Genomic DNA, 17,671 nt, shown 5'->3' with positions numbered 1-17,671 from the left:
AGAATGAGGAGTTTGCTAGAGAATAATGAGATTAGTGATGATGTTATATATCTATATTCTTTTTATGAGGAATATGTCAAAAAAGAAAAGAAAGATAAAACTTTGGTTTGATTTTGAAATTCACAATTTTTGTATGTACAGCGTATTTTGCAAGTGTTTTATTCTTGGAAATAAAAAGTAAATATATCCTCAGCTTTATTGTCTAGATGCCTTTAGTGATTCCAAAATGCCTTGTTTTTCTGTTTTTCCCCTATTAAAAAAACACAATTACTCAGGATCCAAACCACTTTCTGAATGTGTAGAACTTTATTGCTGTTTACAAGCTGGTCTCATAATAGAAACAGGGCTTTCTGAGGTATCTGACATGAAAGCCATTTGATTAAGCCATAGAGACAGTCAAAAAGGACAGCAAAGGGAAGGTATTCTTTAACAGATTTCATTTAGTGCCTCTGGGGATTTAGAGTTGAAGTAGCTTGGAATTCAAGGTGGTACAAGTCACATTCCTGATTTTATACTCTATGGACTACTGTTAAGATATTAACAATCTAAAGAAGATCTTTGACCATTCCCAGCTCCTGTGATGCTTCTTGTCTTCCCTTAAACTCTTCTGGAATTAGGTAGCTATGGGCAGGCAGCCTCTGCAGAGGAAAGGAGTGATGCCCATTATGCCCTCATCTAGGTGAGAAGAAGGTGAGCAAGGTGAGGTTGACCTGCTTCCTCTACCAGCCTATTTCTTTAATCTTAGCAAGCCTCTTTCTGTGCTGCTTCAGGCAGGAGGCTCCACATTTATCCTTAATGACCCTCCTTGAATCCATCCACTCTCCCCTATCTCCCACCTAATGAAAAAGTGTTTGGCTCCCCGCTGCACAGTGTCTGCCATGGGGATCAATTCAGAGAAAGCAGTTTTAGTTTTGTCAGGAAAGTGCCGAAGGGGACACATTAGACTGAGCAAAAGTGTTGTTAAGTAATTCACCTTTGACACACTTCTTAGCCTTCTCCCTATCTAACCTAACCCCGCAGCCAGTCAGTAGTCTAGCATCATTTACTTTTTATAGGATCTACTATAGCTATGAATATCTCTAGTAGCTCTAACCCAATATTTCTAGACCCATTGTTGAGAATTTGGTGGAAAATATATTTGGCATATGGAACCTTACTTGGGATTTTTAAGAACACACATCAGTTATGTTGGTTGAGTATCTGTAGATATTTCTTTCTCTCTCAGTTTCCCTTTTGTTTTGGTAAGAACATTGAAGTTCTACTCCCTTAGTAAATATCAATTAATGTAATACTGTAGTCATCATGCTTTACATTGTATCCTCAGATCCTATTCATCTTTTTTTCCAAAGATTTTATTTATTTTTTTGAGAGAGAGAAAGAGCATGAATGGATGACTGACAGGGAGCCTGACATGGGGCTCAATCCCAAGACCCTGAGATCATGACTTGAGCTGAAGGCAAATGCTTAACTGACTGAGCCACCCAGTCACCCTGATGTTATATATCATATACCTGAAAGTTTGTACCATTTTACCAATTTTTCCTTATTTCCCTTCTCCCAGGCCCTGATAACCAAACCACCTTTCCATTCTCTGTTTCTAAGAGTTTGACTTTTTTTTTTTTAATTCTACATGTAAGTGATACCAGAGAGTATTTATTTTTCTTTGTCTGGCTTATTTCATTTAGCATAATGCTCTCATGGCCCATCCATGTTGTCACAAATGGCAGGGCTTCTTGCTTTCTCATGGCTGAATAATACACCATTATATGTATAGAAAACATGCTCTCTTTATCCATCCATCCATAGATGGACATTTAGGTTGTTTCCTTTATCTTGACTCTTGTGAATAATGTTGCAGTGAACACAGGAGTACAGATAATCTCTTAATATCCTGTTTTCATTTTCTTTGGATATATACCTAGAAGTGAGATTGCTGAATCACATGGTAGTTGTATTTTGAATATTTTGAGGAACCTTCATACTGTTTCCATAGTGGCTATACCAATTTATTTTCCCACTAATAGTGCACAAGTGCTCCCTCTTCTCCACATCTTTACCATTTGTTATCTCTTGTCTTTTTGATAATAGCAGGTCTGAGGTAATCTCATTGTGGTTTGATTTGCATTTCTGGATGATTAGTGATGCTGAGCATCTTTTCTTGTACCTATTGGCTGTTTAGAAGAATTTCTGCTTAGATCCCTATATTTATTTTTTTTTTAAGATTTTATTTATTTTTTCACAAAAGACACACAGAGAGAGGCAGAGACATAGGTAGAGGGAGAAGCAGGCTCCATTTAGGGAGCCCGATGTGGGACTCGATCCTGGGACTCTGGGATCACACCCTGAGCCCAAGGCAGACATTCAACTGCTGAGCCACTCAGGCGTCCCAAGATCCCTATGTTTAAATCAGATTGTTTTATTTTGTTTTCCTGTGGAGTTGTATGAGTTTTTATATATTTTGGATATTAACCCCTTATCAAATATATGATTTATAAATATTTTTTCTCATTAATAAGTTCCCTTTTCATTTTGTTGGTTTTCTATTTTTTTTGTTTTGTTTGTTTTTTTAAGATTTATTTATTTATTTATTCTTGAGAGACACACACAGAGAGACATAGGCAGATGGGGGAGCAGACTCCCTGTGGGGAGCCTGATGTGGGATTTGATTCCAGGACCCTGGGATCACGACCCGAGCCAAAGGCAGACACTCAACCACTGTGCCACCCAGGTGCCCCCATTTTGTTGCAGAAACCTTTTCTTTTTAGTTTGATGTAGTCCTACTAGTTTATTTTTGGGTTTATTCCCTTTGCTTTCGGTCACATTCGAAAAAATCCAAGACCAATGTCAAGGAACTTACTGTCTATATTTTCTTCTATGAGCTTTGTGGTTTCAGGTCTTAACATTCAAGTCTTCAATCCATTGTGAATTAATTTTTTTATGAATGGTGTAAGATAGAGGTCCAGTTTCGTTTTTTTGTATATGGTTCTACTGTCTTCCTCATACCATTTATTGAAGAAAATATCCTTTCCCCAGTGTATATTCTTCACTCTCTTGTCATAAATTTCTTCATGATGTGTGTGGGTTTACTTCTGAGGTCCCTATTATATTCCATTGATCTATGTGTCTGTTTTTATGCCAGTATCATAGTTTTTAATTCTATGGCTTTGTGATGTTGTCTGAAATCAGGAAATGTGATGCCTCCACCTTTGTTCTTTCTCAAAACCTTTTGGCTCTTCAGTGCTTTTTGTGGTTCCATACAAGTTTTAGGATTGTTTGCTGCATTTCTGTGAAGTATGCCATTGGAGTTTTGATAGGGATTATATTGAATCTGTAGATTGCTTTAGGCTTTGGAACATTATGACAATACTAATTCTTTCAGCTTATAAGCCTGGAATACCTTTCCATTTATTTGTGTCTTCTTCACTTCCATTCATTAATATCTTATAGTTTTCAGTTTATTTATTTGTTTTAAAATTTATCTCTTGGTGAAAACATTAAAATTATACACTCAATTGTAGATATTTAATTTGTAAATATTAAACAGATATAGATATTTAATTAGAATATGTTGCATCCCATAATCTATTCTCTAAACAATAGTAGAAGTAAATCAGATCATGACATTTCCTTGCCTAGAATCTGTCAATAGCTTCCTGTCATAGATAGAATAAAGTTAAGAACTCTGTACCTTGGCTTATGAGCCCTCCATTAATGCTTTTCAACCTTGGCTGCCTATTAGAACCACCCAAGGAACTCTGAAAAACTTCCAGTGTCCAGGTCCTATCACCAGACTGTCTGAAGTAACTGGTTAGAATTTTTGACAAAAGCTGGTTGGTAATTCTACAGGCAGCCAGGGTTGAGAACCACTGCCCAGGGTTGGGAGGCCTGCCTCTCGAGCCTTCTCTCTCCCTGCTGGATGACCCTTTGCTGATTATGCTTCAGCCTCACTGGGTACTTTCAGTCCCTTAAATCTGGCTAGCTTCTGCTTTTGGGCTTTTGGACAGGCTGTTGCCTAAGCCTCAAATACTCTAACCTCCAATGTTTGCATGGCCTCTCGTTTGTCAAATTACAACCTAAATATACTGAGAGAAAGCATCCATGGCCCACCAAGTCTTTAGCTATCACATTCCCCAATATTTTCTGTATAGCATTGACCCGCTACGTGATCCTTTTTCTTAGTCATGTCTCCTCCCTCTCTTCCTTCCTTCTTGTCCTCTGTCTCCTTTCCTTTGTCTGTTTTTGTTCTCTTCCCTCTGTAATGTAGAGATCGTGTTTATCTCTTCCACTGCTGTATCCTCAACACCTGGAACAGTGGCTTAATGAGCAGATAAATAATTTTGAAAAATTTACATTATTTTTAAAAGACCAGCTCAAATCTGACCTTTGTCAACTTTTCTTTGCATAGCTTCCTTCCATATTACCTTTTCTTTAAATCCTAGAACAAGAATTTCTTCTGTCATATAGCATTGTCACATGATTTCTATTGGGTGTCCTGAGCTGTTAACTTAGACTTATTGTTAAATGTTGATGTATTTGTATTTTTTTTCTTTATTTGTTCCTAATCCAGCTGTTATTTATCAAGTACCCACTAGGTGCCACACATCTCATTTAATTCTAAAGATATTTTCCTCACAGCATCCATTTATTGTATTATAAGGAAGTGGCAGATTTGGTGTCGAAACCCTGCTTTGCTTCTACTGTACCTGCTATTTCCATGTGGCTGACCAGAAGGGTTTTGAGCCTGGCTAAATGAGGCCAAATACCATATCTGTTCTTTTTACTGAATACTGAACTGCTTATTCATACTTAACAATGCCCTTGATTTTATATATTATCACTTCCTTTTAAAAAGACAGATATCATTGCAAATATTTAAGCAGAATTGATTGTAATTTTCTCACGTGTTCTTCTAATAACGTCATATGCTTGTGATAAAATGCAGCAGAGTTTGTGCTACCATTTGAATAAAATGTGATTCTTTAGTTTGTGTGTTGCTGGGGTTCCATTCAGTGATACCTGCTATTTACCTTTCTTTTTGAAAGGCTTCTCACCTTCTTTTATATACTTTGTTGTCCATGAACATTTCTGCACAAGCTTTAATAAGTTGGCTTATTACAATATTGCTATCCTTAGGTTGTGGCTTTTGTTGTGGGCAATAGAATCCATCCTGACCATCTAATACTGAAAGGGTCTTATCACTGGGTGTTAAGTAGCTTACAGAATTTCTGGGAGAGATGGGGAATAGTGTGTAGATTTTGTCAGTTAGAAATGACAGAGCCAAGAGAGTTTCAGCTGTGGCTGTTCTAAAAGAACAAGTCCCTTGAAGCTGGCTGCCACCTCACTCTCATTGCTCACTGACACTTTTTTCCGTTCCCAGTTGTGTGTATGTGAGAATACTTAGAGAACCTGGGTCACCTACAGAACTTCAGTTGCAAAGCATCTAAGAAATAATGTTTCTAGTTTCCTAACCTCTATAGTATCAGAAGGGTGTTTGATTGGGTATCTTCACTGAGTACATAGGACATTTTTTTTTACACTGACCTTGACTTATGTTTTATTTTGCAACTTTATTAAGATCTGCTTTTGTTGGGTCAGTTGTTAGTGAAACAGTGGGTTTGACTTTTGGTTAGCTTTAGTAAAAAGAATTTTGTTCTGTGTTCATAGAATGAGTCTTTAGTCAAAGCAGATCATCTTGAATAGAACCCATTGGTTATAATGAAGAGAGTTATAAATGGTTCAAAATCAGCTTTTTCCCATCTGTAGCAGAGTCACTTAAGGCAATCATGTTAGGCTCGTAAGGCCATCATTGTATACATCATTGTATACATAAAGGAAGCACTGTATATATAAAGGAAGCATTTTTTTATACGGGTGGCAGGTTAAAAATAGTTCTTTATGAGAAGAATGTGGAGGAGAAGCATGGAAGAGTTTACAGATAATTTTATAATATGTAAAATGAGAAGCTTCTTTAAGATCAAACATAAATGACACTGAGGAATGTTGGCAGCATGCCTTACATTCTGTTCACGGAGCATGCTTAGACTGTAAATAATGGCTTCATTTCTATTCTGGGACCTAAAAATTATTAACATTCTGTGTTTATACAATATTTATGCAGTATTCTGCTGCTAATAGGTATGGACATAATTAATCCCTTATTTCAAAATTGATGGCTTACACCAGTTAGCCTTGGTGTATTCCTTGATTCACTTAAATCCCAGATTTTCTTAGTATTTATGATCTACTGGCAGGATATTTTTTGGCAGGATATTTTTGCTTATTTGAGCAAAACTTGTTTGAGATAGACCTGGAAAGCCCACAGAATGTCAGCTAGTTTCTTTTGGGAGAAAAAAAAGTCATTAATAATACCTACATATCCAAAAAAAATTAAATGCCCACAGTGTATATTTTTATTTCAGAATTAAGAAGAAAGTGAAGGATCTTTTAATCTTTTACACATGCATACAAACATATTTTTAAACGACAATGGAAACTACCTATATTTGGGGGCATTTTGGAGAGTGGTCGTACCATACTCACTACTTTCTCACTCTTCTCAAAGAACTTGATAAATAGTGTTCGTGGAGGTCAGCCTGAGAGGTGTGTAATTGGTACATTCCTATATTGACTCTACCATACATCCACGTACTGATTCATCCAAACTAGCTCTTTCACTGTTGAATTTCATTTACTGAAATTTGTTGCTCTGTTTGTTATAATAATACCTTTGAGGACAACCCAGCTCCTCTGCTTATTAGCATGTGTTCTTGTTTGGGTAAGCAGACCTCTTAAGTTATCTCATCTGCAAAATGAAGGCAATAATTATACTTATCTCTTAGAGTTATAAGGATTACATGAGTTAATTTATATAAAGTACTTGGCACTTAGTGAGCTCTCCATAAGTATTAATGGCTATAATTATTGTTACTATTTTTAACTCCTTAACACACTGTACTTTATATGATGACCTGACCCATGGAACAAATTTTTCTCTATATCATCATCAAAAAGTATAGTGCTGCATTTTTTTTTTTTTTTTGGTGTCAGTGCTGTGGTTGTTGCGACTTACATAACTTTTTTATTTCTCTCTTTTTTTGTGTGTTAGATTTAAAAAGATTAGATTCACATTTTAAATTCTTCTAATACGTTTTTTGTGTATTATCTTTACTTTTCTTCATTTCATCTTCCCTTGTTTAGTTTTCTTTATTCACTTATTTCAAATTTTATAACATTGTATTATACATATTTTTGTAAGCCAACTAAAGTACTTCCTGAAATTTTTCTGGGTTCATATATGTGGTGGAAATGCATATGTTTACATACTTTATATAGTTTTTGATATCCTCCATTTACTATAATAATAAAAATTGTCCACCAGAAAAATTATATATGCTTTATGCTGTAAAATTTTACTTTCTTATTAATATTTATATTTAAAGAGATGTAGTTCAGATTTCTTTATATATACTAAAAACTCACTGTAATATTTTCATTTATCTTTCTGAATGATACTATGCCTTAGAAAACGAATCCTAGTCTTATTCTAGTCCCTTGACACACAAGGGACTTATTGAACTTATTTCATAAAACTAATGACTTACATCCAAGTTTCGCAAGGAAATGTCAGAAAAATTAACGTATATCATTCAAAGGTACTAAGAACCTGCAAGGTATACAATGGCTTTAGGGTTCAGATCTATGTTTTCTGATACATTTCACGCAGCCATGCTTCTCATTTTAATAGGACTTTTTTTTTTCAGTAGAGTTCCTCCTTTGCAAATCAAAAGAGCAAAATTGCAAAAAATGAAAATAAAACAGTAAAATAAAATTCCAAATGACACTGAATTTTAAGAGATATCTGGATATTTTCCAGGGATCTGAATGAGAAGGTGAGGTGTTCAAGATTAGACAATGGTAGCTGTAAAGGAACTGGATTTCATGTCCTGTTGTTTTAAAATTTTTAAGGAAATACAGAAAGAGGAAATGGTTTGGGCTCTATGATATCATTAGTACTATTTTTATTCTCTTAAGTTCAAAAGCTTCAGGGATAAGAAAAATATATGCAAAAATTGGGACATTCATCTTTTTTGAATTTAATTGGCGTACTTTCAAAATAATCATATGGATTAAGCACACTCTTTTAAATTTTTCCTTCTCCTTGCTTTAAGGATGCATGTGTAGGCAGGAAGAGTAAAGACATGATATATTTTTAACAGTTTCATAATACAGTATATGTTTAAATAAATACAGATGTTACAACAGTTTTATAGTACTAAAATCCAAATATTCTATAGATGGAAATGCTATTACTTTATTTTAAAGATTAGCTTATTATGAAATTAATTCATATAACTGACCCATTCAGACTATACTGAAAAAATTTTGTCAATAATTAGGTTTGATTAGGTTCAGTTGCACAAAAGTTCAGTTTCATTTTGGTATTCTTACACTGTCTCACAATCAAAAATAATTTCTGATTTTAATTAATATTATGGAAAGTGGAGGGTAATTATCTCTTTAAGGAAAAGCTGGAATCTTCATCTTTTCTCCAAGTACAGGATTTTAATTATGAAAGCTAGCAACTTGTATTATTAAAGGGAATGCTTCTTTCTTTTTCTCAGGAGGGTTTTTATTTTAATGTGAAGACATACTAGAAGTGAAGAATGGCTCTTTTTTGCCATGATAGTATGAGAGAGTTTAGGTGGTAAAACTGGATTGAGTTAGTCTTCTAAGAAATGCCAAGTGTTTTCCATTTTTTACTCCTGCGAGGATTGAAGAAAGGGAGAATATTTCTGGTCTGTAGTTGTGGTTGGCGTTAGCAGCGCTGGCGATCTGTTAGTTCTTGTATAGCAACAAATAATCATGCTTCGCTTCAGTCAGAAGAAGGGAGGCTCTAGCTGCTAGGTTGGAAAAGGAGCCCTGTGTACTGGTTGTCTTTTTCATCATTTTTACTAGTAAATATTGACTCATTTGAATGAAGCAACTATTGTAGACAGTGTGTGAATTAACAAGATATGCAAGTATTTTGGAATCATCACCAAATGAAGTACTGCTTTTCCATAGTGTGCACAGAACAGTGATTCAGGATGTCTTGGTATGAGAGTAAGGAATTTTCTCTGTTGAAATTAAAAAAAAAAATGTTGCCAGTTGCTAGCCTCAGCTCCTTACAAGTCCGAGCCTCTCATGCCAGAGTCGTATTCCTCATCTTTTTTTTTCCTGGGCCCACACAAGACTCAAGAGCTAAAATGGGTCAGGATACCATATATTTTCAATGTGAAGCTGGCATTTTCAAAATTAACACCCATCCATTTCTTTAAAATATGGTATCAGTGGGATGCTTTATTCATGTTACCTCCTCTCTGAATACCAGTAGGAATACCTAAAGGAAATAAGTTTTACTCTTTCTTCTTTTTTCTTCATTTTTTTCCACTTTTTAATTTGTAGTACTTTGTTATACATTCATATATCCTTGTGTAATCTTATAATTCCTACTAGAATAAGAGAGGGATATAAATAAATAGGATGACACAAAATTTCACATTGAGTTTATAATGTTTCTTTTTTAATGCAGTGTTTCCCTTCTGGGTGGCATTTAATTTATCATCTATGTAATTAATGTCTAATAAAGTACAAGTAGTAAGCCCCACGTTGAATCAATTGAACCCAGATCTTGGGCCTATGCTTATGTATTTTCCAAAAGTTCCCCCAGCTATTTCTGATATGTATCTTTGATTTAGAACTATTATGTTGAAGCATGTTTTCTGTTTTCTTTATTCTCTAGAACAATACATGATATAGCTCTATAATAAATATTTTTCTGAGATAATTAGTACCAAGAGTTTTAACTTTATCAATTTGTATATTAATTTATATTAATTTTTAAAGAGTTCTGTGTATTTGGTTGTTTTTCATAATTTAGTTATGAAAATGATCACAAACATTTATTTTGATTTGTCCTATTTTTCTTACACAGTGATAACCTTTCCTGTGCTTTTAGCTTTTTTTTTTTTTTTTTAAGGATTTTATTTGAGAGAGCATGAGCAGGGGGAGGGACAGAGGGAGTCTGGTCAGTGTAGACTCTGAGCAGGGAGCCTAATGTGGGGCTCGATCCCAGGACCCTGGGATCATGACCTGAGCCGAAGACAGATGCTTAACTGACTGAGCCATCCAGGCACCCCTCCTTTTCTCTCCTTATGCGGCATACCCATGAATAGGAATGAGTTCCTCCTCACCATAAACTATCTCAGTCAACACTGATAATGGTGCTCAATATGGTATTGACTATGGCATGTATCATTGGCAGCTAAGAATGCCATGCTCATATAGTTTGCATAGAATTTAAAATTCGTAGTTAAAAAAGTAAATAAAATTAACGAGTTAAGCCAAATTTTGATAATGTGTCAAAGCCAGACCTTTAAAGCTATGGGGACTTGGTGAGACTATTATTATTCTCAAGTGTCTTTATGATTCAACATAAGCGTATTCATACTTCCTAAGTCAGTACTTCCTTGATAGTGAGAAAATGGAAATAATTGAGACTTACATTTTAATCTTGATTTCAATGTAGATCTGTTGCCATTGTGAATATAAACAAATTTCTTAGTTTTCTGTCTTCTTAAAACTGGAATTGGATATCAAAGAATTTACAAAAGACTAAAATTTTCAATAAAATTGATTGCAGAAATTGAGATTTTGGTATAAGTTGCACAAAAGTTCTCTGAAGCCGATAATGGAAAACAAACTATTATTTTCATCATTAATACATGTAAGAAAAACCTGTTAGTATTATATGGAACCCCAAATATTTTAAAGTATATATTTTTATGCCACTGCTATTAATAGTTTGCTTAAATCTATTACACTGTTTTAGCACTAACACATTGTGTGTGTGCTTTAAAAAATTGCTTGTAACTGCTATGCTATTGTTTGCCAATTCCTGTACCTCAACTGATGACTGTCCTCCTCAGTTTCCTCCATTTTCAAACCTCTTCAAATATACTGAGTCATTGTGATGGGCACCTAGCATAACCTCTCAGGAGAATTCAGCTGCAAGAAAATGGAACAGGATTGATAAGCATCTCCCCCATTGAGTTTGTATGGCCTCTAATTCTTTTTTTTTTCTTTTTTTTTTTAATGGCCTCTAATTCTTAAAAAGGAACTCACACATTTTGGTCCCAGCAAAAATAAAGCTGGCTGAATAAAACTACATTACTGTCAAGTGGCAGTGACTACCATCATGTGTATAAATTTCAAATGAACAATTAAAGGGAGGGGGAAAATGCTGAATAATAAGGAAGGGGGGAAGCCCTTCCTCTTGCTATATTATGTGGATGAGTAACAGGAAAAACCTCAAATGACCAAGAAAATTATTCTCTTTGGTGAATTGGAGAAGATGACTTTCTAGTTGTATGGAATGTATGCTCAGAGAGGTAACTATAAAGCTAAATAAACTACCATCCACAGGCGCCTGGGTGGCTCAGTCACTTAAATATCTGCCTACAGCTCAAGTCATGGTCTCAGGGTCCTGGGATGTAATTAAGGCATCAGATCCTGAGATCGAGCCCCTCATCAGGATCCTCGGCTGGCTGGCCTGCTTCTCCCTCTGTTCTCTGCTTGTGTTCTCTTTTGCTCTCTCTCTCTCTCTCTCTCCCCAATAAATAAATAAAGTCTTACAAAAAAACCCTACCATCCCTCTCTTAAAAATTAATTCTGCATTTTCTTTGGTGGTTGGTGGGGCTTGGTTTCAGGATATGACAGCACGTGACCTGCTCCAGCAGAGATACACTCTTCCCAATGGAGATACTGCTTGGCGGTCCTCACCCCTTGTGAATGCTGCCCTGGAAGGAAAGTTGGTCCTCTTGGATGGCATTCACCGGGTCAACGCGGGCACGCTTGCTGTATTGCAAAGGTTTGTATGAGTCATCCACACAAAAAAACACACCATGTAAACAGTAGGTGTGGAACTCTGTCAGTTTTTTCTAAACTGGGTCGTGTAGATCACGAGAAACTTATCTTCTGTTTCCAGCCAGAACAGCAGATATTTTTATAATCGTAAACACAACACAGTAAAACTTCAAATAATGAACATTTGGGGAAAAAAACACTGCCTGCCATAGCAAAATTCTCTGCGTAAGAGTTGGAAAAAGAAAACTTTTAGGTAGTAATTTTGAAAGACTTCGTACATGCTGATTGGTACACACAAGTAAGTCATACAGCTAACACTTCTTACAATTTGTCAGTTACAGCTTCACTGTGTTCAAACACCTTATGAATCATAGATCTAAATTATTGGTTGATCCTGTTGGAATTATTTTGAGAGAGAAAGTATATTTCCTTATATAAAATGGGTAATGGAGGGGTGCCAGGTGGCTCAGTTGGATAGGTGTCTGCCCTCAGCTCCAGTCATGATCTCAGGGTCCTGGGATTGAGCCCTGTGTCCAGCTCCCTGCTCAGCAGGGACTCTGCTTCTCCCTCTCTCTCTGCCCCTCCCTTTTGCTCATGCTCTCTCTCTCTCTCTCTCTCTAATAAATAAAATCTTAAAAAAATAAAATATGTAATGGATGATGATATTTTATATAGACTAAAAATCTCACTCTGTGTTTATAAACTCAAACATTTGTGTAATTGTTTCCTTATTTCAGTTTGGGTGGGGAAAGCAAGCCACTGCTTGTCAGGTTCTCAGCCTTGGAATCACCTTGTGGGAATGGGGCTTAAAAATCACTGATGCCTGAGCTCCATGTTCTCAAATTCAGATACAAGCGATCCAGGATGAGTCCTGTACACTGGCATTTTTAAACCCTTCCCAGAAGATTCTAATGTGCTGCCAAGATTAAGAACAACTTCAGTAACCATTTGTCTTATATTAGGTGTTTAATTTTCACAGCGATACCATGAGGTTGATATGACTGCCCTAATTTTATAAAAGAGAAAAGTGTAGAGAGATGGAGTAGTAGTTATCCTCTTCCCCAGTCATTCCTCTAATGAGGTACAGAGCTGGATTTGAACACAGATTTGACTGCCTCACTGCCCATGTTCCCAACCCCTGCATTTCTTTCTTTCTTTTTTTTTTTTTTTTATTCATGAGAGAGAGAGAGAGAGGCAGAGATGCAAGCAGAGGGAGAAGCAGGCTCCATGCAGGAAGCCTGACATGGGACTTGATCCCGGGTCTCCAGGATCACACCCTGGGCTGAAGGCAGGCGCTAAACCACTGAGCCACCTGGGGATCCCCCAACCCCTGCATTATACAGTCTTCCCTCTCCTCAGTGCATACTGAGTAGAGGTCATGGTGGGGGGACTGTAATGTGGGCATAAGGAGACTCAGCGGTTGGTGTAAAATCTAGATATAGTGCTATTTGAGCCCTCTGACATCTGGAAGACAATGTTCTCTGTGCTGTGGATGGTCAGGTCACCATCATGGTTGGTATATGAAATAGCACCAGTTATTTCATTATAACAATTTTTGATATGTTAAAACCTTTAATTCCAGAAACAGAAATGTGTTGGTAATATTCTCCCTTAAGGAGTTACAATAGACTCAGAGTATGTACCACCTGCCTTGTTGATTTAATATGCACCTCATGGTTATACTGAGTCACTCATTCAGCTACTTCTTTTCATCTCCTTCCTCCTTCCCGTTTCCAGCTCCTCTTCAATCCTCCTCCTCACTGTCCACATCTAGTAACCATGACTACTGCTCTCCAGGATAGACACCAGTAGTTTTGCCAAGTATAATAGCACCGGCCAGCTTGAAATTTCAACAGATGCATCAAACAAAATTGTTAGACTCAATTGTAATAATAGACAGGATTAAAATGTGAACTGATTCTACCTCTAGTGACTTCAGCCTTCAAGACAGATGAATTTGTTCCCTGACTTTCCTCTCTCCCTTAGGTTGATCCACGATCGGGAGCTAAGCCTCTATGATGGCTCCAGGCTGCTGAGAGAAGACAGGTACATGCGTTTAAAGGAAGAGCTGCAACTGTCTGACGAGCAGCTACAGAAGAGGTAATGTTGGGTGCATTGTCCTCATTCTTGTTGTCAGGTGTGCCTTCTTTTTATTCTTCTAAACCTAGGGTCAAGCCGAGCAAACTTTAAATCATTTAATAAGTTGGCATCCTGAGCATGCTCATAATCTGGCATTTCTTACAACTTGAGTTTGTCGTCCAAGACGTGCTCTATACTCTAAGCCTTACTTTTGTTTCTGTTTCAACACTTCACAAGAACATTAACTCTGAGAAGGTAATCTTCCCTTTATTGTCCTAGCAACTCGGTTTTGGCCCTATACTTTGTATCCCTTCAGGAAAAAAAAAAAAAACCCTCATAGTTCTCATAATTTACCGGGCCCTCCCTCCTAGGAAGTGATCACTTATTACTGAGGTAAAACCACCTGACGCAGGATTACCTTTTGTGGCTTATTTACTTATTCCTACCAAAAATGTCCCAACCAAATGTTATGCAGGAGGCTTGATTGCATTCCAGATCAGGAAATAAAATGGAAACAGCTAGAAAAGATACTTTGTGACAATTGGGAAAGTTTAAATATGGACTATGTACACTACATGATATTGAGTAAAAATTCATAGGTATCATAATGGTATTCAGGTTTTGAAGGAGAATATTCCTTCATTCCTAGGAGATGTGCACTGAGTTAAGGGGTAATGTAAAAAGAGATCAACAACTTCTTTCCAGATGATTCATGGTGAAAAAAAAAGATATGTATGTGTGTGTACATGTATACAATACACAGAAAGAGAGAAAGAGCAAGTGAGAATGAGAACGCAAGGTGGTAAAATCTCAATAATTGGGGAAATCTAGGTAAAGGATATATGGGTATTCATATTCTATTCTTTCAAATTTTCAATGTGTTTGAAAAATTGCAAAATATTTCTTCTAGCTACATACTACTTTCCTTTGAGGACGTTTGGAATATATGTTTTCTGTCTCCTTACATTTTCATAGATATTTTGACATAATTAGAGATTGTTAACTTGGCAAATACCTAGTCACCTAATTGAATCTTATTTAATTGAAGCTTCTCCTCCCCACAAAGGGCTTGCTGACGTATTTTAAACATTAAAATTTTACAAATGATAATTATGTGTATTTCTTACTGTGTTTATGGTTTATGGAAAGTTTTGTTTAAAAATTTCCTTGGAAAAAAAAATTTAAAAAAAAATAAATAAAAAATAAAAAAAAAATAAAAAAAAAATAAAAATTTCCTTGGAATTTTTTTATAGAAAGGAAATATTAAATTCCTTACATCTCTGTATAAGTTATTTAAAAATTCACTTAATTATACACAGCTATTTATGCTTCTGGGATACACATCATCAAATTCCTCTAGCCCAGTAAACAGTTTGGTTGATTGTCTAGGGAGGGAAGTTCTAAAGATCCTTCTCACTTCATACCTTTAATTTATAACAGTCAGCTTTTGTACAGTATTTGAATATGAACCACCACCCATCAGGGAACAGTTTATGTTTTCAGGGAGATGAATCAAAGCAGTTAGGCAGTAGCTCTCAGCAAGCCTCCTTGTCAGGCTCTTTTGGACTTCAGGAGCATTGTATTTGTAGTCAGATGTCCAGGAAATGACAGCCCCTCTTCCCTGAGAAGCACCCAAGTTCTCCCTAATAGTCACAAGAGGTTTTACAAATGAAAACAATTTCAGGAACAGAGTGGCCCTAAGCATCGTGTTGCAATTTTGGCTTACATTGGTTAGTAGTACCTCCTCCTCAAAGTGTTCCATCTTCATCACTATTGAAATTCATCACTCCCATGAATACAAACCAGGCTCAGTTAGTTCTGTTTCTAGAAGTCATTCCGAGTAGATGGAAACGAGTAGTAAGGGCATTGCTTGGTTTCCTTCACTTATTTTTTATTTTCGTTTGAATTTTGTATCATTGTTAAACGTGCATGAAACTTGGGCCAGATAGCTTTTTCAAGGCTTTTTGTGAAACATACCAGTCCTCTGTCATCTGTCCTCAGACACTTTCCCATTTCCCACAGCCCGGACACTACTTTCAGCTTCAAGCTATTTTTTTCAGGTACTTACCTCCTTATCACTAAATAATATACTTTTTTTTTTTTAAAGGATAGTTGACATATAATGCTTAGTTGTCATATAATGCTTAGTTTCAGGTGTACAGTAGTGATTCAACAAGTTTATACATTATGCTATGCTCACCACAAGTGTAGCTACCCTGCCCCCATACATCACATTACTATATCATAATATGCTTTCATTGATATTTCTTGATTTATCTTTCAATGTTAGGAATTATTGGTTTCTTACTATGCAGAATTAAAGTTTAGCTCTTTTTATCATCCTTCTTCCCACTACATAAACATACATCCCATCTCTCATTCTTCCTGAGTAGTCATGGAATAATTTTCTTTAGAACTTCACTCAATGTCCACATGATGATCACAGCATAAGGACTGTACAGTAGCTGAGACATTTGGTAAACTACAGTCGTTTTTCCTTTCTTAACATACGTTTTGTTTTTTGTAAAGTTAGTGATTGCATACATATGAAGAGAGGCAGATACAGAGATAAATAATTATAATGCATCTTTTAAATGTTAGAACAGAGATCTCTGCAGTAATGCTATGGGAACACAGAAGAGAAAGTGACCCTGTTTTCTGTGTATTTATCACTTTTTTACCCCAGACACTTCCCTTCTTGTCTAAATCTCCTCTCAGCATGTTCAGGCACATCAGGCTTTTATCAGTTTCATCTTTGCCCCATAGAAACATTCCAGCCAGCCCTGCTCTGGACCTGCTGCCCTTCATATTTGTAGCACACATGTCATGCTAGATCTCTGTTTACTCCGACTTTCCCATTTCCTCTGATCTCTGTTTCTGCATCTTTCATCAGGTTAGATGTTGAACCTATTGGACTGAAATTCTAATTTTCTGTTCTTTCTTACGTTCTGTCAATTTGTCAGGTCTTCACTGACTTCTCAGAGGCAAGATGTCTTAACAGTTGATTCTTCTCTGTCTGAAATATTTCTACCAGTTGAAAGCCTAATTCCTTTCCTTATTAGTATTCCTCCTTCTTTTGCCTGAGAAACACACTCTTTTCTTATGATTGTACACAGATTTTTCTCTATTTTGTTGCTAAACAGTCATGTTATAGAATCTGCTTTACTCTGATTGTTAGTAAATTTATCTTTTCCTGGCTAAATCTGATTTAATTTTGTGGCCTATTTTTGGCTTTCCAAGAATAAATATATTTTCTTTTAGGGTTATAATATGTTATATTAGGGAAGAATAGAGTAAGTTTATGACAGTTGACAGTATCTCTTTCAGTGCTGTGTTTATTAGTTGAGAGCTGATGGCTTACCCAAAAGGACATAGCTTAGCATAAAGTGGGAAATGTGTAATCCTTGAGGAAGTTAATTTATTTCTTGAGTTGTTCTTATAATATGACCAACTGTCATGCATGGGTTGATCCTATGTGCTCTGCATATCTAATAGGTCACTCTTGGCATTAGCATTTGAACTATAAATTAGGAACCCATCATCTGAATCACCTATCCTTTCATTTCTCTCCCTAAGCACAGAATTGAAGTTCAGTGAAATGATTATTGTTCCTGATAGTCTTTAAAGAAACTCAGCTATTAATGCTTTGTTTCCTTGGGGAATTTTGAGATAGAGGGAAAAGTCAAAG

At 36.1% G+C, this 17,671-nt stretch overlaps 1 protein-coding gene across 4 annotated transcripts in view; it reads left to right on the top strand.

Annotated features, from left to right (window-relative positions):
• The window catches only part of VWA8 (von Willebrand factor A domain containing 8), a 353,412-nt gene that overhangs the window by 104,276 nt on the left and 231,465 nt on the right, over positions 1 to 17,671 (top strand). For all 4 annotated transcript variants that reach the window (XR_012010082.1, XM_072782924.1, XM_072782926.1 and 1 more), the window contains 2 exons: positions 11,748 to 11,908; positions 13,891 to 14,004. Coding sequence is in view for 3 of the 4 variants with exons in the window: in XM_072782924.1 (XP_072639025.1) it covers positions 11,748 to 11,908; positions 13,891 to 14,004 (275 nt within the window). In the remaining variant the exon portion in view is untranslated. The remainder of the gene's footprint in view (positions 1 to 11,747; positions 11,909 to 13,890; positions 14,005 to 17,671) is intronic.

The sequence above is a fragment of the Canis lupus genome, chromosome 17 (assembly GCF_048164855.1).
Source record: "Canis lupus baileyi chromosome 17, mCanLup2.hap1, whole genome shotgun sequence".
NCBI lineage: Eukaryota > Metazoa > Chordata > Mammalia > Carnivora > Canidae > Canis > Canis lupus.
This window is presented reverse-complemented; position numbering and strand designations above follow the sequence as displayed.